This window comes from Aspergillus bombycis (assembly GCF_001792695.1).
Source record: "Aspergillus bombycis strain NRRL26010 chromosome Unknown contig00047, whole genome shotgun sequence".
In the NCBI taxonomy this organism is placed as follows: Eukaryota; Fungi; Ascomycota; class Eurotiomycetes; order Eurotiales; family Aspergillaceae; genus Aspergillus; species Aspergillus bombycis.
This window is the reverse complement of record NW_019170049.1, coordinates 82856-101207: the sequence shown is the minus strand read 5'-3', so window position 1 is coordinate 101207 and position 18352 is coordinate 82856. Positions and strand designations below refer to the sequence as shown.

General features: G+C 50.1%; 7 protein-coding genes across 7 annotated transcripts; 5 read left to right on the top strand and 2 right to left on the bottom strand.

The window, feature by feature from the left end:
• Window positions 1-1172: 1172 nt before the first annotated feature.
• Window positions 1173-4758, top strand: tcsB (putative sensor histidine kinase/response regulator TcsB/Sln1; the record flags this gene model as incomplete). The annotated part of the gene is made up of 7 exons (XM_022532899.1): window positions 1173-1256; window positions 1316-1350; window positions 1401-1970; window positions 2035-4263; window positions 4315-4438; window positions 4487-4626; window positions 4674-4758. The coding sequence occupies 7 exons, from the start codon at window positions 1173-1175 to the stop codon at window positions 4756-4758; spliced, it is 3267 nt and encodes a 1088-aa protein (XP_022388728.1).
• Window positions 4759-5272: 514 nt separating this feature from the next.
• On the top strand, window positions 5273-6280 carry cwc26 (putative cell cycle control protein (Cwf26); the record flags this gene model as incomplete). The annotated part of the gene is made up of 1 exon (XM_022532898.1): window positions 5273-6280. One exon carries the CDS (start codon window positions 5273-5275, stop codon window positions 6278-6280), a length of 1008 nt encoding a protein of 335 aa, XP_022388771.1.
• A 1395-nt stretch (window positions 6281-7675) lies between these two features.
• Window positions 7676-8012, top strand: ABOM_005768 (uncharacterized protein; the record flags this gene model as incomplete). The annotated part of the gene is made up of 3 exons (XM_022532897.1): window positions 7676-7714; window positions 7765-7884; window positions 7932-8012. Coding segments are annotated over 3 exons (240 nt in total), but the record flags the coding sequence as incomplete, so codon positions are not given.
• A 1638-nt stretch (window positions 8013-9650) lies between these two features.
• Window positions 9651-10456, top strand: ABOM_005767 (putative endoglucanase-1 precursor; the record flags this gene model as incomplete). The annotated part of the gene is made up of 2 exons (XM_022532896.1): window positions 9651-10006; window positions 10060-10456. The coding sequence occupies 2 exons, from the start codon at window positions 9651-9653 to the stop codon at window positions 10454-10456; spliced, it is 753 nt and encodes a 250-aa protein (XP_022388743.1).
• Window positions 10457-11331: 875 nt separating this feature from the next.
• Window positions 11332-12894, top strand: ABOM_005766 (feruloyl esterase B precursor; the record flags this gene model as incomplete). Its single annotated transcript, XM_022532895.1, has 1 exon — window positions 11332-12894. The coding sequence occupies one exon, from the start codon at window positions 11332-11334 to the stop codon at window positions 12892-12894; it is 1563 nt and encodes a 520-aa protein (XP_022388744.1).
• A 310-nt stretch (window positions 12895-13204) lies between these two features.
• On the bottom strand, window positions 13205-15409 carry ABOM_005765 (uncharacterized protein; the record flags this gene model as incomplete). Its single annotated transcript, XM_022532894.1, has 3 exons — window positions 13205-14871; window positions 14919-15254; window positions 15316-15409. The coding sequence occupies 3 exons, from the start codon at window positions 15407-15409 to the stop codon at window positions 13205-13207; spliced, it is 2097 nt and encodes a 698-aa protein (XP_022388773.1).
• Window positions 15410-15803: 394 nt separating this feature from the next.
• Window positions 15804-17767, bottom strand: ABOM_005764 (MDR family MFS transporter; the record flags this gene model as incomplete). The annotated part of the gene is made up of 5 exons (XM_022532893.1): window positions 15804-16111; window positions 16170-17114; window positions 17181-17376; window positions 17459-17473; window positions 17537-17767. 5 exons carry the CDS (start codon window positions 17765-17767, stop codon window positions 15804-15806), a joined length of 1695 nt encoding a protein of 564 aa, XP_022388774.1.
• Between the last annotated feature and the right edge of the window lie 585 nt (window positions 17768-18352).

Genomic DNA, 18352 nt, shown 5'->3' with positions numbered 1-18352 from the left:
GTACTACGAGTGGGTTACCCACCTGTCTGCATATGTTGTCAGCTTACGGAGTACTTCTTCCGTAAGCTTTATATCTAATCAGAAGTAGATATTTTGTCGCTTTTTTCTTGGAAATGGTACTGGGTTATTACTCTCCGTTCGTTCTGTACTAGACGTCGTGCTAGTCCAGGAGTTTTACATCAATAGGTGAAATCGTGCATGACAGCAATAATGAGAAGGACTTGAGGTTGTATTTTTACACATTAAGCATGCCCAAGGGTTGCTTATGGGAATAGACCGGGGTATGGCATGACAGAATCTAGAAATCCCATTAGCCCATAGATCTTGCCAATAGAAGGAGGTCATCTGGACGGCACTATCAATTGTACAACAGTTATATATATCAAGGTTATCCCGTGTGGGCACAATTCGTCGTTACTCTGGGGTTGCCAACCATCTGTCAAGCATTGCTGCTAGCTATTCTTGTGGGTCCTCGCATTGGAGGCCCGATCCGTCTACAACTTATAAAACGAACACGAAAACTAATTTCTCCAGTAATCTGGGAATTCTACGAGAAAACATTGAGCCAACATCATCGGCGTAGGGCTAATGGAACAGGAACGTTGAGTTTCCGGAGCGCGATCCCAAAAAAAAAAAAAATAGAAAAATAAATAAAAAGAAAAAACCGACTTGAATACCAAATCGGAAAAATCAGTTCCGGCCATTATTGGATAAATCCCCCAAGTTGTACCTCGTAAGAGAAATAAAAACCTGTTTTTGTTTTTGGGCTCGGTTGACCATTTCTACTGCGTGCCAACGGAGTATCCGAGGATCCCCACCGGCTTCATGCCAATCATGCGTGTCATGCGCGGGACCTGGCCTAGTCTAGACCCTCATTAGCTCCTCTATGTGGCGGGCCCTCAGCAAATCAACGCAGCCTAAGTCAGACCCTTGCTCGGGCTGATTCCAAGGAATTGATCGGGATGGCAGTTACCTTGCACTTCCAACGTGGTTAGTGCAGAATATTCTGGGCTCTTCCTGGCCGCGGACGGTCGATAAATCAAATAGACATGCATCGCACTCCTGCTAGCCCGGTGGCCCTCTCTTCTCCAGAGTATCGATCCCCATAACAGGACTACACAGGGCACGAAATCCCTCTATGGACTAACGATCGCTGGCATTGCCGTGCCCGGATGCGCATCCCCATTGCCGTGCAGCTAGGGCTGCTGGTCCTCCTGACGGCCCTGGTGGGTATTATCATCCTCGCCGTTGCGACAGTAAGTTGGTACTACACAAGCGGGCAAGGGAAAATCGACAAACTGACGGCACGCAATAGTGGACCACCACATACAGCTTTGTAGTCGATGTCGAGTAGGTATCAAGTCTCGCACGTGCGCTCACGACCATTAACCTCCGAACAGATCGCAAGGGCTTGAACTCGTCGCAACCATCAAGGCGAGCCAGATCGCCTCGAGCCTCGAGCTCCTCGAAGTGACCTGCAAAACCATCTCTACGCGGCTCCTGGTACAATCCGCTCTACGACGTTACTATGCCGGGAATACGTCGGACGCCAACTGGGCGACTTCCATCACCGACGTACAATCGGCCCTCGGAAGCCGGGGATACCTAAGCACATACCAGGCGATCCTCTACTCGAAGAACGGACAAGGCGATCGCAACCGATTGTTGAGCGTCACCAGTGATTCCATCCCGGAGATCACGCTTCCCTACACCTACCCCAATGGCAGCTCGGTAATGCTGGGAGACGAAGGACTTGGATACCCCTCAATCCTTTATCCGAACTTGACATATACCCAATCCTCGAACAGCGAGATTTCCACCACGGTGAACGCCTTTCCCGATTACACCCTAGGATTAACCTCGACGCTACTGTTGGGTCCCATGGCAATCAACAGCTCCTTTTCTCTCGTTTCCCTGACACTGCCCATCGTCAATAATACATCGGATACGGATATCCTGGGTTTCATGACGTAGGTGGTCAATTGTCGGGCGACGGGCAATGACAGGCAAGGCATCCATGCTAACGGGCTATAGGGTTGTTGCCAGTGCGGCCAACGTGCAAAGTGTCGTCAGCTCTCGCGACGGGCTGGGCAACACCGGGCAAGTCCTTCTTCTGGGGCCCTCGAGACCTGAGAACCGCTTTGCCGCGGAGCCTGCAACAGCCACCTCGTCCCCTGATCGGCCAGCCCTCGCCGACGCACAGGTTCACTACATCTTCGAGCCCACCCCGCTGCCGTCCCAAGACAGCCGTCACCGTGGCGTCTCCGCCGGGACCTCCTTCGAGCTTTCCAAGTACCCCATGGCACTGAAATTAATGGTCGAATCCGATGAAAACGAGAATAAATCCGTCAGCAAACTCTCTGCCAAAAATGAACAAGGGTACAACGTCGCAGTGGGCGCGGTTCGGCCCAAAACGTCACTCGTTGAATGGATTCTGTTGGTGGAGGAAACGCATTCTGAAGCCTTCGCGGCGGTGGTGCGGCTGCGCAAGATCATCCTCGCTTGTGTATTCGGGACAGCGGGGTTCATTATCTTGGTGGTGCCTCTGCTGGCGCACTGGGCTGTTGCTCCTATTCGCAGGATGCGCGAGGCCGCTCGGAAATCGATCGAGCCAGAGGTGCCGCCAACACCGTCTCCAGGCTACATGGAGCACGAGGCTGAGGGGCATGGAGATACGGTACAGACCATTGAGGAACATATGGATGAAAAGGGTACGCCTGCGTCTTGGGTGAAACGCCTCCGACGGCCATTGGAGCGATTCAACAGCTCTCACAGCTTCGGCGATCGACGGGACCCCCGGTCCTCCTTCCGGATTCCTTCGAGGGTGAAAGAGCGGAGATCCTGTGTGACGGATGAGCTCACGGAGCTCACCAGCACCTTCAATGAGATGTCGGACGAGCTGACAATCCAATACAATCGACTGGAAGAGCGTGTGGTGGAGCGGACAAAGGAACTCCAGAAGGCCAAATTGGCGGCAGAAGCAGCCAACGAGAGCAAGACCCTGTTCATCGCGAACATTTCACATGAGCTCAAGACGCCGCTCAATGGCATTTTGGGCATGTGCGCAGTATGTATGGGGGAGGAAGATCTGCATCGGATTAAGAAGTCACTTCAAGTTGTCTACAAATCGGGCGACCTCCTCCTGCACCTGCTGAATGACTTGTTGACTTTCAGCAGGAATCAGATCGAGCAGGCTATTCACCTCGAGGAAAAGGAATTTAGACTCTCGGACATCCGTTCCCAGCTGTCGATCATATTTCAAAACCAGGTACATGAGAAGCATATCGATTTCAGTGTCAACTACGTTGGTCCTGGAGATAGTCAGTCTCGGGGTACCATGTGCCAGGAACGAGGAGTTGAACTGGCACACCCGGCTGTTGGTCCACCGCAGACCGGTAGACTTAAGGACATGGTGCTCTGGGGCGACCAACATCGGATCCTGCAGGTGCTGATCAACCTGGTTGGGAATAGTCTCAAGTTTACCCCGGAGAATGGCAAGGTCGAGGTTCGCATCCGGTGTGTGGAGGAAGTCCTGAATCCCGATAGCTCCGTGACACTGGTGCAAGATTCTAAACCGTGCTCACAAGTACGTTCCTGTACTCCCTCGCCGTCGAGCACAATGCCGGTGAACGGTGCCGATCTCCTAGACAGCCAGGTGGATACACAGGCTCCTGTACCATCCGACTTGCGGACACTCATATTCCACTTTGAGGTCGAGGATAACGGACCAGGCATCCCAGCCAACATGCAAAGACGGGTCTTTGACCCCTTCATGCAGGGAGACCTAGGATTGAACCGGAAATACGGAGGAACAGGCCTTGGTTTGAGTATCTGTGCTCAATTATCTCGACTTATGAGTGGCATAATTCTGTTGGATAGTGAAGAAGGGCACGGGGCGCTGTTTACCCTGAAGATACCGTTGAAGTTTGTGAAGGAGGCGGCAGCTAGCACGCGTAGTTCCAGCGTTGTTGGCTCAAGAACCCCGAGCGTCATGTCGCTTTCATTGGAAGAGTTTTCCAACATCACTCAGACCCCGTCGAACCACAGCTCTGTGGGCAGTAAAGAAACACTCAGCACCAAGCCCGATGTCCAACCGCGGCTGGTTGGGTTAAGCCAGCCATTCTTCGCTCCTACTGTTCCCTCTCCCTCTTCCTCTCCGTCCAAGGGTCCAGAGTCCAACCAGAATGCCTCAGATACTAGTTCAAAGAAGATTCGCGTGCTAATGGCTGAGGATAATAAGATCAACCAGGAAGTGGCCCTTCGGTACGTCCCGCCTGTCCATAATTGTGCCCTTTCAGCTGCTAACCCTGCTAGGATGCTTGCCCTCGAGGCAGTCTACGATGTGACGGTAGTCAAGGATGGGCAAGAGGCATATGACACCGTCAAGGCTAACATGGAGGAGGGCAAAGTATTCGACCTCATCTTCATGGATATTCAGGTACAGCTCATTCTGCCTCTTTTCTCATACAACAACTGACACCTGCAGATGCCCATCCTCGATGGACTCCAGAGCACGCGACTCATCCGCGAGATGGGATACTCTGCGCCTATTGTCGCGCTGAGCGCCTTCTCGGAGGACAGCAATATCAAAGACTGCATGGACTCCGGGATGGACATGTTCATCAGGTGAGTGCATACCCGGCAACCTCCCATGAAGGTGCTGACACATATAGTAAACCCATCCGACGGCCTATCTTGAAGCAGGTACTAAACAAGTTTGCGACAATTCCTGAAGAGTCCGACGGCAGTTCTTTGTAATGCTAGGATCTTTGCTCTGGTAAATTAACCATCACATACAGGTATAATTCATACATGTTTATAATAAATATCTCTGTACATAAATGAAAACTTTTATCTCATTAAAATTATCCACTGTCAACCATGGCCCGGTATGTAGGCGGTCACAGTCATTGATCTGGCAGGGATTTTGAACCTTTTCCGAGATAGTTCCTCAGATGTTGAATCTTTCGTATGATCAATGCGTCGCAATGACCGGGAACCCAATTGGATTTCAAGCTAGCTGGTCGTGCTCCTTACCACACCAAACCTACCGTGTCCAATGTCAAGCCCAAAGTACCGATAGCTAATGGAGATAGAAGGGCTATAAATTACCAGCTCAGGCCCGATGCAGGAAATTTCAAGGTTGACCGCCTTCCCTTTAAACAACCCAAACTACATACCGGCGAAACAATCCTCCGATTATCAGATAACAGACACCAGACCAGCTTTTAACCAAGCTTCCCATACACCAAAACACGATCACCGTCACAAAATGCCCTCCTCCTCACTAGCGGATTACCTCGCGAAGAACTATCTGACCGCCGACCCGGCCACAGAGCGACCCAAAAAGAAGCGCAAGAAGACTAAGGAAGTTGATACCGCCGCCCAAGGCCTGATCATTGCCGATGACGACCCACCCGATCTCAAGAGCGCCGCGGCGAACTTTATGAACGATGACGAGGATGGCCCGTCCGTCGTGGCATCCGGCCGGAGTGCGGAGTTCCGTCGCACGAAAAAGTCGAATTGGAAGACTCTAGGCGGGGCTGGGAACGAGCAGGACGCTGCGGATGCGATTATCGCGTCGGCTGCGGCTGAGAATGCGGCGCGGAGGAATGAAGGGGAGGATGACGATGCGCCTGCTGTGGTTGAAGAGGAGGATGAAGATGACGGGGGGATGAAGATGGAGTCTGGTGCGAGGGCGGGTCTACAGACTGCGGCACAGACGGCTGCGATGGTTGCTGCGCAGGAACGGCGGAAGAAGGTCGAGGCGGCCCTGTACAAGGATGGTCCGTCAGGCGAACAAGCGCAGGAGACGATTTATCGTGATGCGTCCGGACGAATTATTAATGTGGCTATGAAGCGGGCGGAGGCGCGTAAGGCGGAGCAGGAGAAGCTTGAGAAGGAGGAACGGGCGAAGGAGGCGCTGATGGGCGATGTCCAGCGGCAAGAACGAGAGAAACGTCGAGAGCAGCTTCAGGAAGCGCGGGCGATGCCTGTGGCCCGCACGGTCGATGACGAGGATATGAATGACGAGTTACGGGCCCGACAGCGGTGGAATGACCCGGCTGCACAATTCTTGACCAACAAGGGCCCTGGGAAGAGTGCAACCGGGAAGCCTTTATACAAGGGAGCTTTCCAGCCGAATCGATACGGAATCAGACCGGGGCATCGGTGGGATGGAGTGGACCGCAGCAATGAGTTCGAGAAAGAGTGGTTTGCAGCTAGGAATCGGAAGGGAAGACTGGAGGCGCTGGATTACCAATGGCAGATGGATGAGTGATATTGCAGACATCAGAATGGGTTTCTTTTCTAGGACGTTGTTCAGTGCTGGCCACTGGAGAGACGTGTGACATTATAATCCTGATATATTCCTGACATCAAATGACTTCAACCCTGTCTTTTCGTAATTGATAGGCCTCAATTATATACATAAGCATTTGGCGCGTCATTTGACTCGTGGTTGGTGAAGGTACCTCTCAATGCAGATGCTGTATCTATACTACAGGAAATCCACTTCCCCAACATCCACTCTCCATTTGTTCTCCAACCCTAATACTAGGAACGGTGTATGATGTGATATAGCTGGTAATTTATTACTGCCTTGTAATTTATGCTGGCGGGGGATTTCGGTCGGACTGCTGATCGATCTGGCACATTCTTTCCTTGAGGGGTGTGTTGTCATGCAGCTATTCTGGATTTGGGGTTTCTCTCAAATACGGCGGACTAAATCGAAGTTCCAGACAATGTAAAACATGAGCCGAACGAAACCGCGTTTTACATAAAGCCACGACTACCACGCACTTCTAAATCTATTTATCACCCGCTCCCAAGCATAATCTTGTACCATCTCTAAATGTTACTACTACGCCCGGGATACTACTATATGGTATTATACTAGGGCCCCAGGGGATCCAAAGATCTAATAACTTCTAAACATAGAGTACTGATAGTCTCTCAAGATATGGAACTGGCAGTGGTTTAAAGTGGTAGAAAAAGCGGTGTAATATCTCAGAATTGGGCCAATCGATACTACTTAGTACTAGTCTAGGGCTTTATCTTATAAATAACGAAGATAATTGGTTGAACAGGATAGTGGATCTCTGTCAATAGATCCAATTGGTCACGAAAATTGTGTGTTGGCATTGTTATAGTTGGTAACATCTTACATTGTCCGGAGCTTCGATTTAGTCCGCCGTACTCAAACCCCGTCTGGTTCGATTGCCGAGTGGTATTTCCACCGGATTCCTGTAGTAGTTCCCCACCCCTCGAATCATCCCCGCTGCCGAACGCAGCTTCCAATATGATAGCCCTGAAATTCCTTTAAGTAACAATGTACGTGTCATGAGTATCAATCAAGGATGGAGAGTTGAGGCTCGAACACCACCGCCTCCTCCTCCTGCAGAGAACACGTCATGACCTCAATCACTAGATCATCTGCTATGCTACAGTAACATCGACCGGCGGAAGATCACTACTAACGCATCTGCTAGGGAAAGAACTTAAAAGTTGGACTCTGCCTTCTCCAAATCGTTCCCTTTTCAATTCGTTTCACCACGGTACACTTGATAAAGAGATTCACCTCCAGCCCTTGAACCGTGCAGTATCCTTCCCATCCTTCTCTATCTCTATCCCTGCGGATAAATCCCATTCCCGCTCGATTCCTTCCGCACCATGAATGCCGAAGTGGGGGATACCATTATTATCCGCGGTCGGAGTACGTGAGAGATGATGATGGTGTAGTTATAACATGGCACATATACACAGCTAACCAAAGGAGCAGTGGTCGGTCAGGCTGAGCAGAGCGCCGAGATTATAGAAGTCAGAGGTCCTGGCGGGGCCCCTCCTTACGTGGTGAGTGCCCAATATATAGTATTTAATATCTCGGTAAGAATGCAAGAGGATCGAATCTTTCCTTAACCGTGGATTTATAGGTGCGCTTTGCAGATGGCCATACAACCCTAGTATTCCCTGGCCCAGACGCTATTATACAGCACAGGGAACAAGGAGAGGAAGTATGAAGACTCCATAGGCTGGGAGAGATCATTGACCGGATTTTAAGGACAGCATTGAGGTGTGGACCTGAGCACTGTTTTTCCAAGATGGTGTAATAGAGGGATGGTAAATAGCAATATAAATGCCAGCGAGGCGACCTCTCTATGTCGTGAAGATAGTGTCTTACTGCCCCCGCATCTCGCTACTACCCCCGGAACTAGAGCTCTAGTCTAGAGTCTCTAGGGGACTCACGATTTTATTTATCTCTAGAATATATACAGCACTAAAAGTTTAAATCTAGAGAGTGTCTTAAAGATCTAGTACAAGTGTCTGTAACTATCTAGTACTGGTATCTCCAATTATCTAGTGCTCGTGGCCCCAACCGCCTAGTACTGATACCCTTAATACTCTAGTACTAGTGTCTCTCAATATCGAGTTACTGATATTTTTTTCTAAAGATACTTTTAAAAGCAGTTAATATATAGAACTAGATTAGTCGGTAATCCAGAACTCTAGAATGCATTGAGAGTATGTAATTGATTACTATAGCGGGATCTACTAAATGGATATAATTGGCCAGTATAATAGTGTGTTGATATTGGTAGAGTGGGTAAAATCTAGGTTATATTGTCCGTTAGCTTGAGTTAGTCTGCCATTTTAGTTTACCTCGGCAGACATTAACTGATTGGCATCCATCCGCAAAACCATATGAATCGAGATTCAGTATGGCTCAGTCGCCCGATAAAATCTGTGCCGAGTGTACCGAGCCGGCAACAACGTCCCGTGTGTAAGAAGCCACTATGATTAGGTTTCGACGGTTTGTGGATCGACAAGACTGGCTACCGATTTTGGTGGACTGAAACCGTAGAGTATATTAACCCTAACACCCAAAGACCCTGAGACCCTCACTCCCGCGAACTGACCATCCGACGGACCACTAGGAGTTTTAGTAGGATTAGGCTAATGGGAAAGCGGGATGAATAGGCTGAATCCCTTACGTACTGTAGTGGAGTGGCATAAGGATCTTAATCACACCCGAAAGCTTGTACGGCACCATGGGTGTGCGATGCATATAACCAAACAGTTCTACGTGAGAGCGTCGTGCCCGTAATTACTATCATGACTTTATGTATACCAATGCCATTTTGTAAAACAGCGGACTTGGTGCGTGAGGTATTTGGTAGGCGGAGTTGATGTCAAAGCCTTGTAGAATGTTGATATCCCAATCGATCGTCTACTCTAAGGTTGTCATCCCGCCGATTGTGGCCGACGATTATCCTTTACGAGACGCCCAACACAGCTATGATCGACTTCCAGTCCCCCCTTCATTTTATCCGTGCAATAGGAATAAAGCAACTTGGTCAATGGTTGGCAGCTTGTATACAATACTCGGAGTATGCTCGGAACCTGGTGAACTTCATCCTATTTACCCTAACCAGGTTTCAGACTAAGACACCATATGAAGATGACGATGGGAAAGGGGTCGATGATCATAACGACATCGTAGAAAAGCAGTAACGTCTACCATGGCTCTCGGGTATAAGAACGGGACAACCTCAGGTTGCTTCAGACCATCAAAGAACAATCAATTCATCCAATTCAGCACGACTACTATCGATTTTTGACATCTTTCAATCCATCTTCCCAAGCCCAACATCATGAAGACTTCTCCTGCTGTTCTGGCTCTTTTTGCTGCTGCTGCCTCTGCTGCATGGACCCCATCCCATCAGCACAAGTCTGCAAAGCGTGCGGATTCCTGCGGCCAGTACGATACGATCAATGTCGGCAACTTCAAGCTCTACAACAATATGTGGGGTAAGGATAGTGGCTCTGGTAGCCAGTGCGTTGGACTCGACTCCTCGGAGAAGGATAACTCTAGTGGCATCGCCTGGCATTCTACCTGGAGCTGGTCCGGCGGCCAGGGCAAAGTCAAAAGCTACCCCAACGTAGAGGCCCGGCCTGAAAATAAGAAGGTTTCTGACCTGACCAACATCCAATCTACCTGGAAGTGGAGGTTAGTAACGGCTTCATTGCTTGAAAGTGCAATATGCTGACAACCTCTGGCAGCTACAAGGGAGACAACATCGTCGGTGACGTGGCTTACGACATCTTCACCTCCTCCACTGCTGGTGGCAAAGCTGAGTACGAAATCATGATCTGGACTGCCGCCCTTGGTGGTGCCGGTCCCATCTCTGCCACCGGCTCCCCGGTTGATAACCCCACCGTTGGCGGTAAAAGCTGGAAGCTCTACAAGGGAACCAACGCTGCGACCACTGTTTTCAGCTTCGTTGCTCCCACGGAGATCCAGGACTACTCCGGTAATCTGGCTGAGTTCTTCACCTACCTCACTGAAAAGCAGAACTTCCCTGCCTCCCAGTACTACCTGAGCATTGGTGCTGGCACTGAACCCTTCACTGGAGAAAACGCTGTCTTCACCACTTCTTCTTATACTGTCACCTTCTAAGCAGCATATTGCATAAGCACATGTGCTCCTATACATGACCAAAGGAGTACTCTCTGTATATGCCGCCAGCATCAGCCATTTTCTTTCGATTTCTTGCCGAGCCTTGCCGCTTATTTTTTTTTTTTTTTATTTATTGAGCACTCACTTACAATTTGAATTCCAGTTATGTTCTAGCAAACTCTCTCCGACTTCTCTGTAATACTCAGGAATGTATCACCGTAGCTCAGCTGCACATGATCAGAAATAAACGCAACCCTTTTATAAGCCATTTGGGCAGTATTTTCATGAATAATACGGATGCCTTGAACGACATTAGTCTTGGTGTCCTCTACATCCGCACTTGTCTTTCTCGTATCTATGAGACTAATGGGGCTATATTTAAGGCTGAATCATCAATCTAAACGCATACCCAAGAATCGACTATGATCAATCTCTCCAGTCAACTGTGGCCGGGTAAGTCTGCACCCGAATACGCGTATAGAAAAGTGGGTCCAATAGTGACGACCTGGACATGGGAAAGTGCTGCAAACATGTTTCTGGCCTCTTCACTCTCTGGGCTGGATTCATACTTGCAATAGGCTTTCGTTTAGCATAGGCACCCCACGCAGATTACGGGTCAGGAGTTGGGGTTCGGATTGTTATTTTTGAGTCTACTCTTAAGGTGAAAAATATTGAAAGGAAGCCGATCAAAAGTGGAACATCCGTGCATACGCGGAAACTCTCATACACCAGGAGCCACGATGAATTACTTCGGGTCTAGGATTTGACACTGGGTCGAATTCAAGAGCTTGGCGTTTCCTGATTCTTTTCTATATAAGCCTGGTCAGGCCCATGGCTGATTATGGTTGAACTATCTCCTGTCCTCAATTTCCACGATGTTTTTGTCTGCAACACATTTGCTCTGCTTGAGTGCTGTCCTCTTCCAAGCAGCATCTGCGTCCAGATGCTCGCCTAAGTATTTTCCCAAGCCCGAATTGACAGGCGCTGCCATTCTCGACCTTCAAGCCCACGAAGCTCACAACTTTTCCACCGTGAGCCTTGGGCCCGGAACCAATGATGGTGGTCGGTACACCATCAGCTTCTGCAATGTCACGGTCCTCCATACCCACCCAGGCTGGAACGACACAGTTACTACGCAAGTGTGGCTCCCGCTCGAGGGTTGGAATGGCAGGTTCCAGGGCCTAGGTGGAGGTGGATACAGCACAGGGTTTGGTTCTACATACCTCACGTACGCCGTTGCCCAAGGATTTGCCGCTTCATCCACCGATGGGGGCCACACCACTGGAGCGGGAGCCATTCCCACCGACCTTGAGTGGGCTCTCAGCAGCAAAGGCAACGTCAACTGGTTCCTCTTGGAAAACTACGCATCCAAGGCCACGAACGACATGGCCGTCATTGGAAAGCAAATCACCAAGTCCTATTACCAGAGAGCGGCCAATTACTCTTACTTCACCGGATGCTCTGGTGGTGGACGGCAAGGCCTTGCAATGGCTCAGAACTTCCCTGACGCGTTCGATGGCATCTTGGCGGTTGCGCCTGCTTTGAATATAGAAACGTTCATCCCAGCAGCATTTTGGCCCACTCAAGTGATGAACATTCTCGGCACTTACCCATCCCCCTGTGAGGTCGAGGCCTTTGTCAGTGCAGCCGTCAAGGCCTGCGATTTGCTAGATGGAGTTCAGGACGGTATAATTAGTTTCCCTGACTTGTGCAATGTCACGGCCCACAGCTTTGTTGGACAGGAATATACTTGCCAAGGAACAGCACACAGGTTGACTGCTTCTGGCGCCACCGCTGTGCAGGCGGCTTGGTCAGGTTCCGGGAAAGACGGTTGGTTCGGAGTAAACAAAGATGCAGCGCTCACCACTCTCTACGTCCCCACTGCATGCGCTGCCAACGGTACATGTTATTCCTCCGGAGCTGATTTGTCTGGTAATTGGTTCCGGTATCTTGTTGCCAAGGACCCAGAATTCGCTTTGGACAACATGACTGAAACGACGTTCTTCCAAAATCTGCATGCCTCAGCTTTCCAATATGCGCCGATGCTTGCGAATACAAGCCCTGACCTGTCCAAGTTCAAAGGCAGTGGCGGCAAGGTAATCACCTGGCACGGCCTTGCCGATGAAGCTATCCCGCCGCGAGGATCGACCAAGTACTTTGAGGAGGTATTGAAGGCAGATCCAAATGCCCATGACTTCTACCGTCTGTTCGAGGCACCCGGGGTCGGTCATTGTTATGGTGGACCGGGGCCAGTTCCGAATGGTGCGCTCTCGCAACTCATGGACTGGGTCGAGAAAGACCTTGCTCCTGCTACTCTACAAGCCACCAAAGGGAACAACGGCACAGCGAGAGACTTATGCCCATACCCTCTCCAACAAAAGTTCATTGGAGGGGATGCTAGGAATGCGTCATCTTTTACCTGCGTCAAAGTAACTTAGTTATATTCTATCGATTATCCTTAACGCATAATATATCCAGGCTTTCTTGGCAAGTGCCCTTCTAAGCGAGAATACAGGATAGTTTAGTAGGCCAGGGTACCATGTTCCCACTAATTAATCCCGACGACATAGCCAATATTGATTCGACTCTATCTGGCTTAACTTGCACCGAGCATGCCGATGCAAGGTGAATGCCATGCAAATACTAGATATTGCTAGTCCTTCTATAGTCGTGAAATGCCGACACGCTTCTTAAAATACATTTGCTAATGCCTACCCCCTTACATGGTTCAAGTGAGCCAGATCCCATTCAAAGCCCCAAGTCCCAGGTATCTTCCAAGTCGGGCAAGAAGGAGGGCAATAGTGCTAGATCCGGATCAAATGACCATATATCGGCAGGGCCAAGTTCCAGACGAGCTTCTGGCCAAGGGCCCACATCCGCAGCCTGATCATGCAAAACGCTATCCTCGGTTGTATTTCCCACGTTTGATGATGGTGCATTACCGGAAGCCATATCTGTGCCAATAGGTTTTGGCGGGTCGTTGTTAAGGTGTTGTTGCTCTGGGAGATCACCGCGAGGGCCACAGTCAAGGGAAATAGTACCAAAGTATGGAATGTCAACTTTAATGCGCCCAGACTGGCCATCCACGGGGGGAAGACCGTCGGAGATATCAGATTGGGTATTGTCGTTTCTCGTTGCAACCCTTTTCAAAGTCCGCAGCACGCTAAGGCCTCGAGTTGCTACCTTGTCGGGTGGTTGTCCCTCTGCCAGTGTCTCCAAGGTTGTCATTACGGTTTCGATGGCGGGCCAGTCATTGGAGTCCGGATGAGATCGATCCGTCGGTCCGAGTATATTGAGCAGAAGAGTAATGGCGGCAGTAAATGCTTGGAAGTCAAGCGATTTGCAACAAAAGCTATTCGCCGTGAGGCGACGGATCGATGTATAGCATGTAATCATATGCCGGGAGGCTTCTAGACAGCTTTGCCTGCTGTAGTCATAGCGTCTCTCGGTGCCAGATTCCAAGAGCAGCGGCAGATGGAGCCAGGCGATGAGTTGGTGATGCCATAGCTGCGTCATGAGTTTGGTGTAGGCCTGGGCTCGCTCGACAGACTTTCCTGGCGATAAGACGGTTGGGTCCTCAACCACCACTGATACAGGGTCAAGCGACATAAGCTCCGCATCGATGGTTTGTGTCGTTCGAACCATTGAAGGTGTAATTCTGCTGAACCTCTGGTTTCGCTCGATGATGGATCCGGCTATGCGACAAAGAAGATCCATGGGGGTGGGATTCGGTGTCTCGTTCCCGCTTCGCTTCGAGTCCAAGGCCACATCCGTGATGCCGTGATACATTCCTAGCATTAAAGAAAGGTATCGGTCGGCGTAAATAATATGATTCCAGATCTGTTTTGCCCTGGAAATGGATGCAGACTGGTCCGTCGAATCTGCAGCCACTCGATGCAGCCCGATGATTTGAGCAACGTTCAGCGCCCGGCGATAGCACAACCAGGCGCTCCGCAGTTTGCCATCATTGTTGTAAAGTACGCCTTGAAGTACTAGGCATTCCAAGCCATCAAGGCTACTTACTAAAGTCTCGTCAACGCTGATGGAATGTGCCACAACTTTGACACATTTTGCAATCAATCGTGTGGGAGGATACGGAAGTCCCAATGATTCAATGTCCGATCCCCGCGGGAGCTGCTGGAGACAAATGGCCACCCACAAAAGGACTTTGGCGATCGCGGTTGGGTGATTGTCCGAACGGGCTGCCGCCGCGCTTGAGAGGAGCGATTCCTCATATTCCTGGAAGCATTGAGCCCTGATTAGCCACCAGCAGCTACTGGCCTGTTCAAGTCTTCTCAAAGCGCTATCTGATGGCAACAACTCCAGAAGCTCCTGGCGTAGCCTTTCCCAGTCGCGAGTGGTTGCACTATACAATGTGATATTTGGCGTAGAGACCTCCGGTCGTCGAAAGCAAGCTATTTCATGTCAGGGGAACTTCCCATACCAGTTTTGGACACCATACTTACTACTCCATTGTCAAATAGCGACAAGACTGGGGCGTTTTCATTTGCAGGTGTGGCGGCTACACTAGAGGTCAAGCCGTTATCATTATCGGTTGTCATGGACGGTAGCGCCCGCGCCTCCTCAACGCCACCGAGGGTGTCCAGTCGTCGCAGAACTCTCTCAAGAAGGGATTCTACGCGGCCCATTCGATCACTCAGTGGCGCCCGATCTGATTCGCGAGGATTTTCGGGCTCTGGTAAGTCCTGACTGCGACAGGTAATTCCCCTTGCCAGGCATTCGCGACAACTTTGGTCGCCATCAGAAACGAAATGACAGCGAACCTTACGATGCTTGCCTGTCTTGCAATCAGTCCAGATATACTAGCTAGTGCCGGAATTCCTCACTTCATCGCTTACATTCCCAACAACTGCGGGTCCCCTTGCGGATTTTCTTCCGAGGTGGTTGCTCGACCTCGGGCGGGGTGGAGGTTGGCTGCAGATGAGTCCGCATCATCGCCCTGATGATTATAAAATAAGGCCAATATGCCTGTCAGTGGCTGCATTAGTAGGTGAAGGACAAGGGTGAAAAAAAAGACCATCTAAAAACCAAGAATGGGAGACAGATGCATGCGAAAGTAGCGTGTCGTCTTTGGTTTGGGATGCGGGCAGTACTACGAGTAGTAGACTAGTAGTAAGCACTGTCGTTGACCGCCTCCTGCGATATAGATCTCAATCGTCCCGCTATGTTCTCCGAGATTGTTGTCTTTCGATCAGATAGGAACCAACAGTGCTATTACTTCTAGAACTATATACTCGTACTATCGCTAAAAGTAGTGTTACCACTGAGATGTCCTGAAAAAGTACTTCCAAAGCTGAAATTGTAACAGAGATTGCTAACCCCGTCGCTATACGGCGGCAGCAGCAGTAGTTGGACCCGAGAATTTAACCCACCGAGTCGCCAAGCAGACCACGGTGGCCACGCTGGACGCGACAACGGCCACCAGAAATGCCGCCTGGAGGCCGTCCATATAGGCAGTCAGTATGAACTGCATTTGAGCGGAAGAGAACTTTTGGCGTAGCTCCGTTGCGCCTGTCATCGCAACCTTGAAGGCGTCTACGGTGGAAGTCTCACTCTGGAGGTGTTTGAGAAGAACATTGACCATAGCTGATTGGCCGGCTGAAACGAACACCGATCCCCCTAGGGTTTGTACCGCTGAGAAAGATTAGTCAATACGGCCTATAAAATGTGAAGTGGGGAGCGAAGAGCGTACTCAATACCATGGCCGTCACAGACGGCAGATCCTCCGGCGCGACAGACGCCTGCGCCGTCACCACAGGAACCTGGAAGCACCATCCAATACCGATACCTGCCAGCAGCTGGTAGCCAATCCATTTCCCAGAGCCGGTATTGACTTCAAGCGTGTAGAGCAAGCCCGACCCAATCGCGGTGAGTATTCCTCCAACTAGGAGGAATGGCTGGGGGTATCCAAACCTGCTGAGGGTAACACCAGATATGACAGTCGAAACGCTTTGACCAAGGATCAGGGGCAGGTTTCGGATTCCGCTCTGGGCAGCAGAGACACCCGACACCACCTGGAAGTAGATTGGCAGGTAGTATACCAGCAAGAAAAAGGTTCCCGCTAGCAGGTCAATGTAGATCATCATGATCACTACATTTCGACGGAATAGTCGCCCGATCATTGCGGCACGTTCCTTCTGTACCCATTGCACAATCGCATAAGTAACCAACAGTACACCAAATCCAACTAACGTTCCAACCACTTTGGAATCGCCCCACGACAGCGAAACCCCGCCCCACTGTAGGGCAAGGACATAGCAGACGAGAGCTGAAACCAGGATCAAGGTACCAGGTAGGTCCATTTGGAGTACCTTCTCTTTCAGCGGCGTATTCAGGAAGGGTAATGGAGGAGGAGGTCGGTAGAAGAATAGGATGATCCCGGCTGCCACTCCGCCAATTGGCAGATTGATATAAAAACACCATCGCCAGGTAACATTGGTAGTGAAGGCACCACCCACGAGAGGTCCAATAGCCGCAGCGATTCCATACGAGGCACCCAGGATTCCAATATATGCTGGTCGCTGTTTCGGTGGTGCGGACAGCGCGATAATGGTGAAGGCACCCGAAGAAATTCCCGCGCCTCCGACGCCGGTGATAGCCCGTCCAACAATGAGCGCAATGCTATTCGGCGCGACACCTAAACAAAACATGGAGAACCAGTCAGACACTGAGGATGCGGGACACCTCTCAGGTGGGAACGTACCGCACACTAAACTGCCAACTTCAAAGAGAAAGATTGACACGAGGAAGGATATCTTCAGCGGAAAGTACTTGTATCCTTTCCCCCACGCCGCTTGGAAACTTCCCAGTGTAATGAAAAATGCCGATCCGTACCAAGCCTCTTCCTCGATCCCACCAAACTCATCGGTGATCTTCGGGATGGCCGTTGCGACAATGGTCTGGCGTAGAAAGTCCTGATTAGCTCCTTGCTCGTCATATATGGAAATTTGACGCCGTCGCCTAGTGGCTAATTCTGCATACCATATCCAACGAAACCTATCCATTGCGATCCAATGTTAGTTTTATATCGATTGAATTGGATCAAAAGGTAAGTCGTACCAAAAACATGCTCAGAGCCAAAGCCGTGACGGTCATAAGTAAAGTGAAGCCACCAGTGCTTGGCGCATCGTCAAGACCAGATCCAGTCTCTCCCTTATTTCTATCCTCCATAACTTGATGGCCGTATGAAGATGAAGCATCTTCGGCGGGCTTTTCAAGTATCGCAGGTGTCGAAGTTCTTGACGACACAGCAGTGTCGCCTGTTTGCGACGACCATGTTTTGGTAGGCATGATATACCAATGGGCTAAAAGGTGACGATATCTAAGAACATGCTGTCTGCTGAAGACAATCAAGGACTTATAAACAAGCAAGAAAAAAAAAAGAGAAGTTAAATTAGACTGATCAGTGAGAATTGTGTTTCACTCCGCCGAGTCGGCGGACTAAGTATTCCGCGGTCGTGCACTGGCCAAGATTCTAATACTCCGCCGAGCCGGCGGAGCAACGAAGGCCCTTGTCACTTATTATCTACGTCCCAGTCGCATTATGAATATCTCACACATTTTTCCGTCGTTAAACTGGTGGGTCAAAATCAACATCACTTTCTTGCTGAGTATCATTCCTCATGGCTACTCGAATATGCCTTGAAACACGTACGGGTATAATTTTATCATCGAGACCCCTCATCCACGCCAGGGCTCTGTCCCTTTAGCGAAAGGCAGGGTAAGCCCAAGATCTGGACAGTTACAACTGCATGGGCTGTGGTAAGATATACTTGATTGGTCGTTGCCTATGGTTTGGCGCGAATCTTTCAATGTTGCTTGCAATCCAGAATTTCCGCAGGCTCCTAGGAGCATTAAGATCTGTCAGTGAAATGT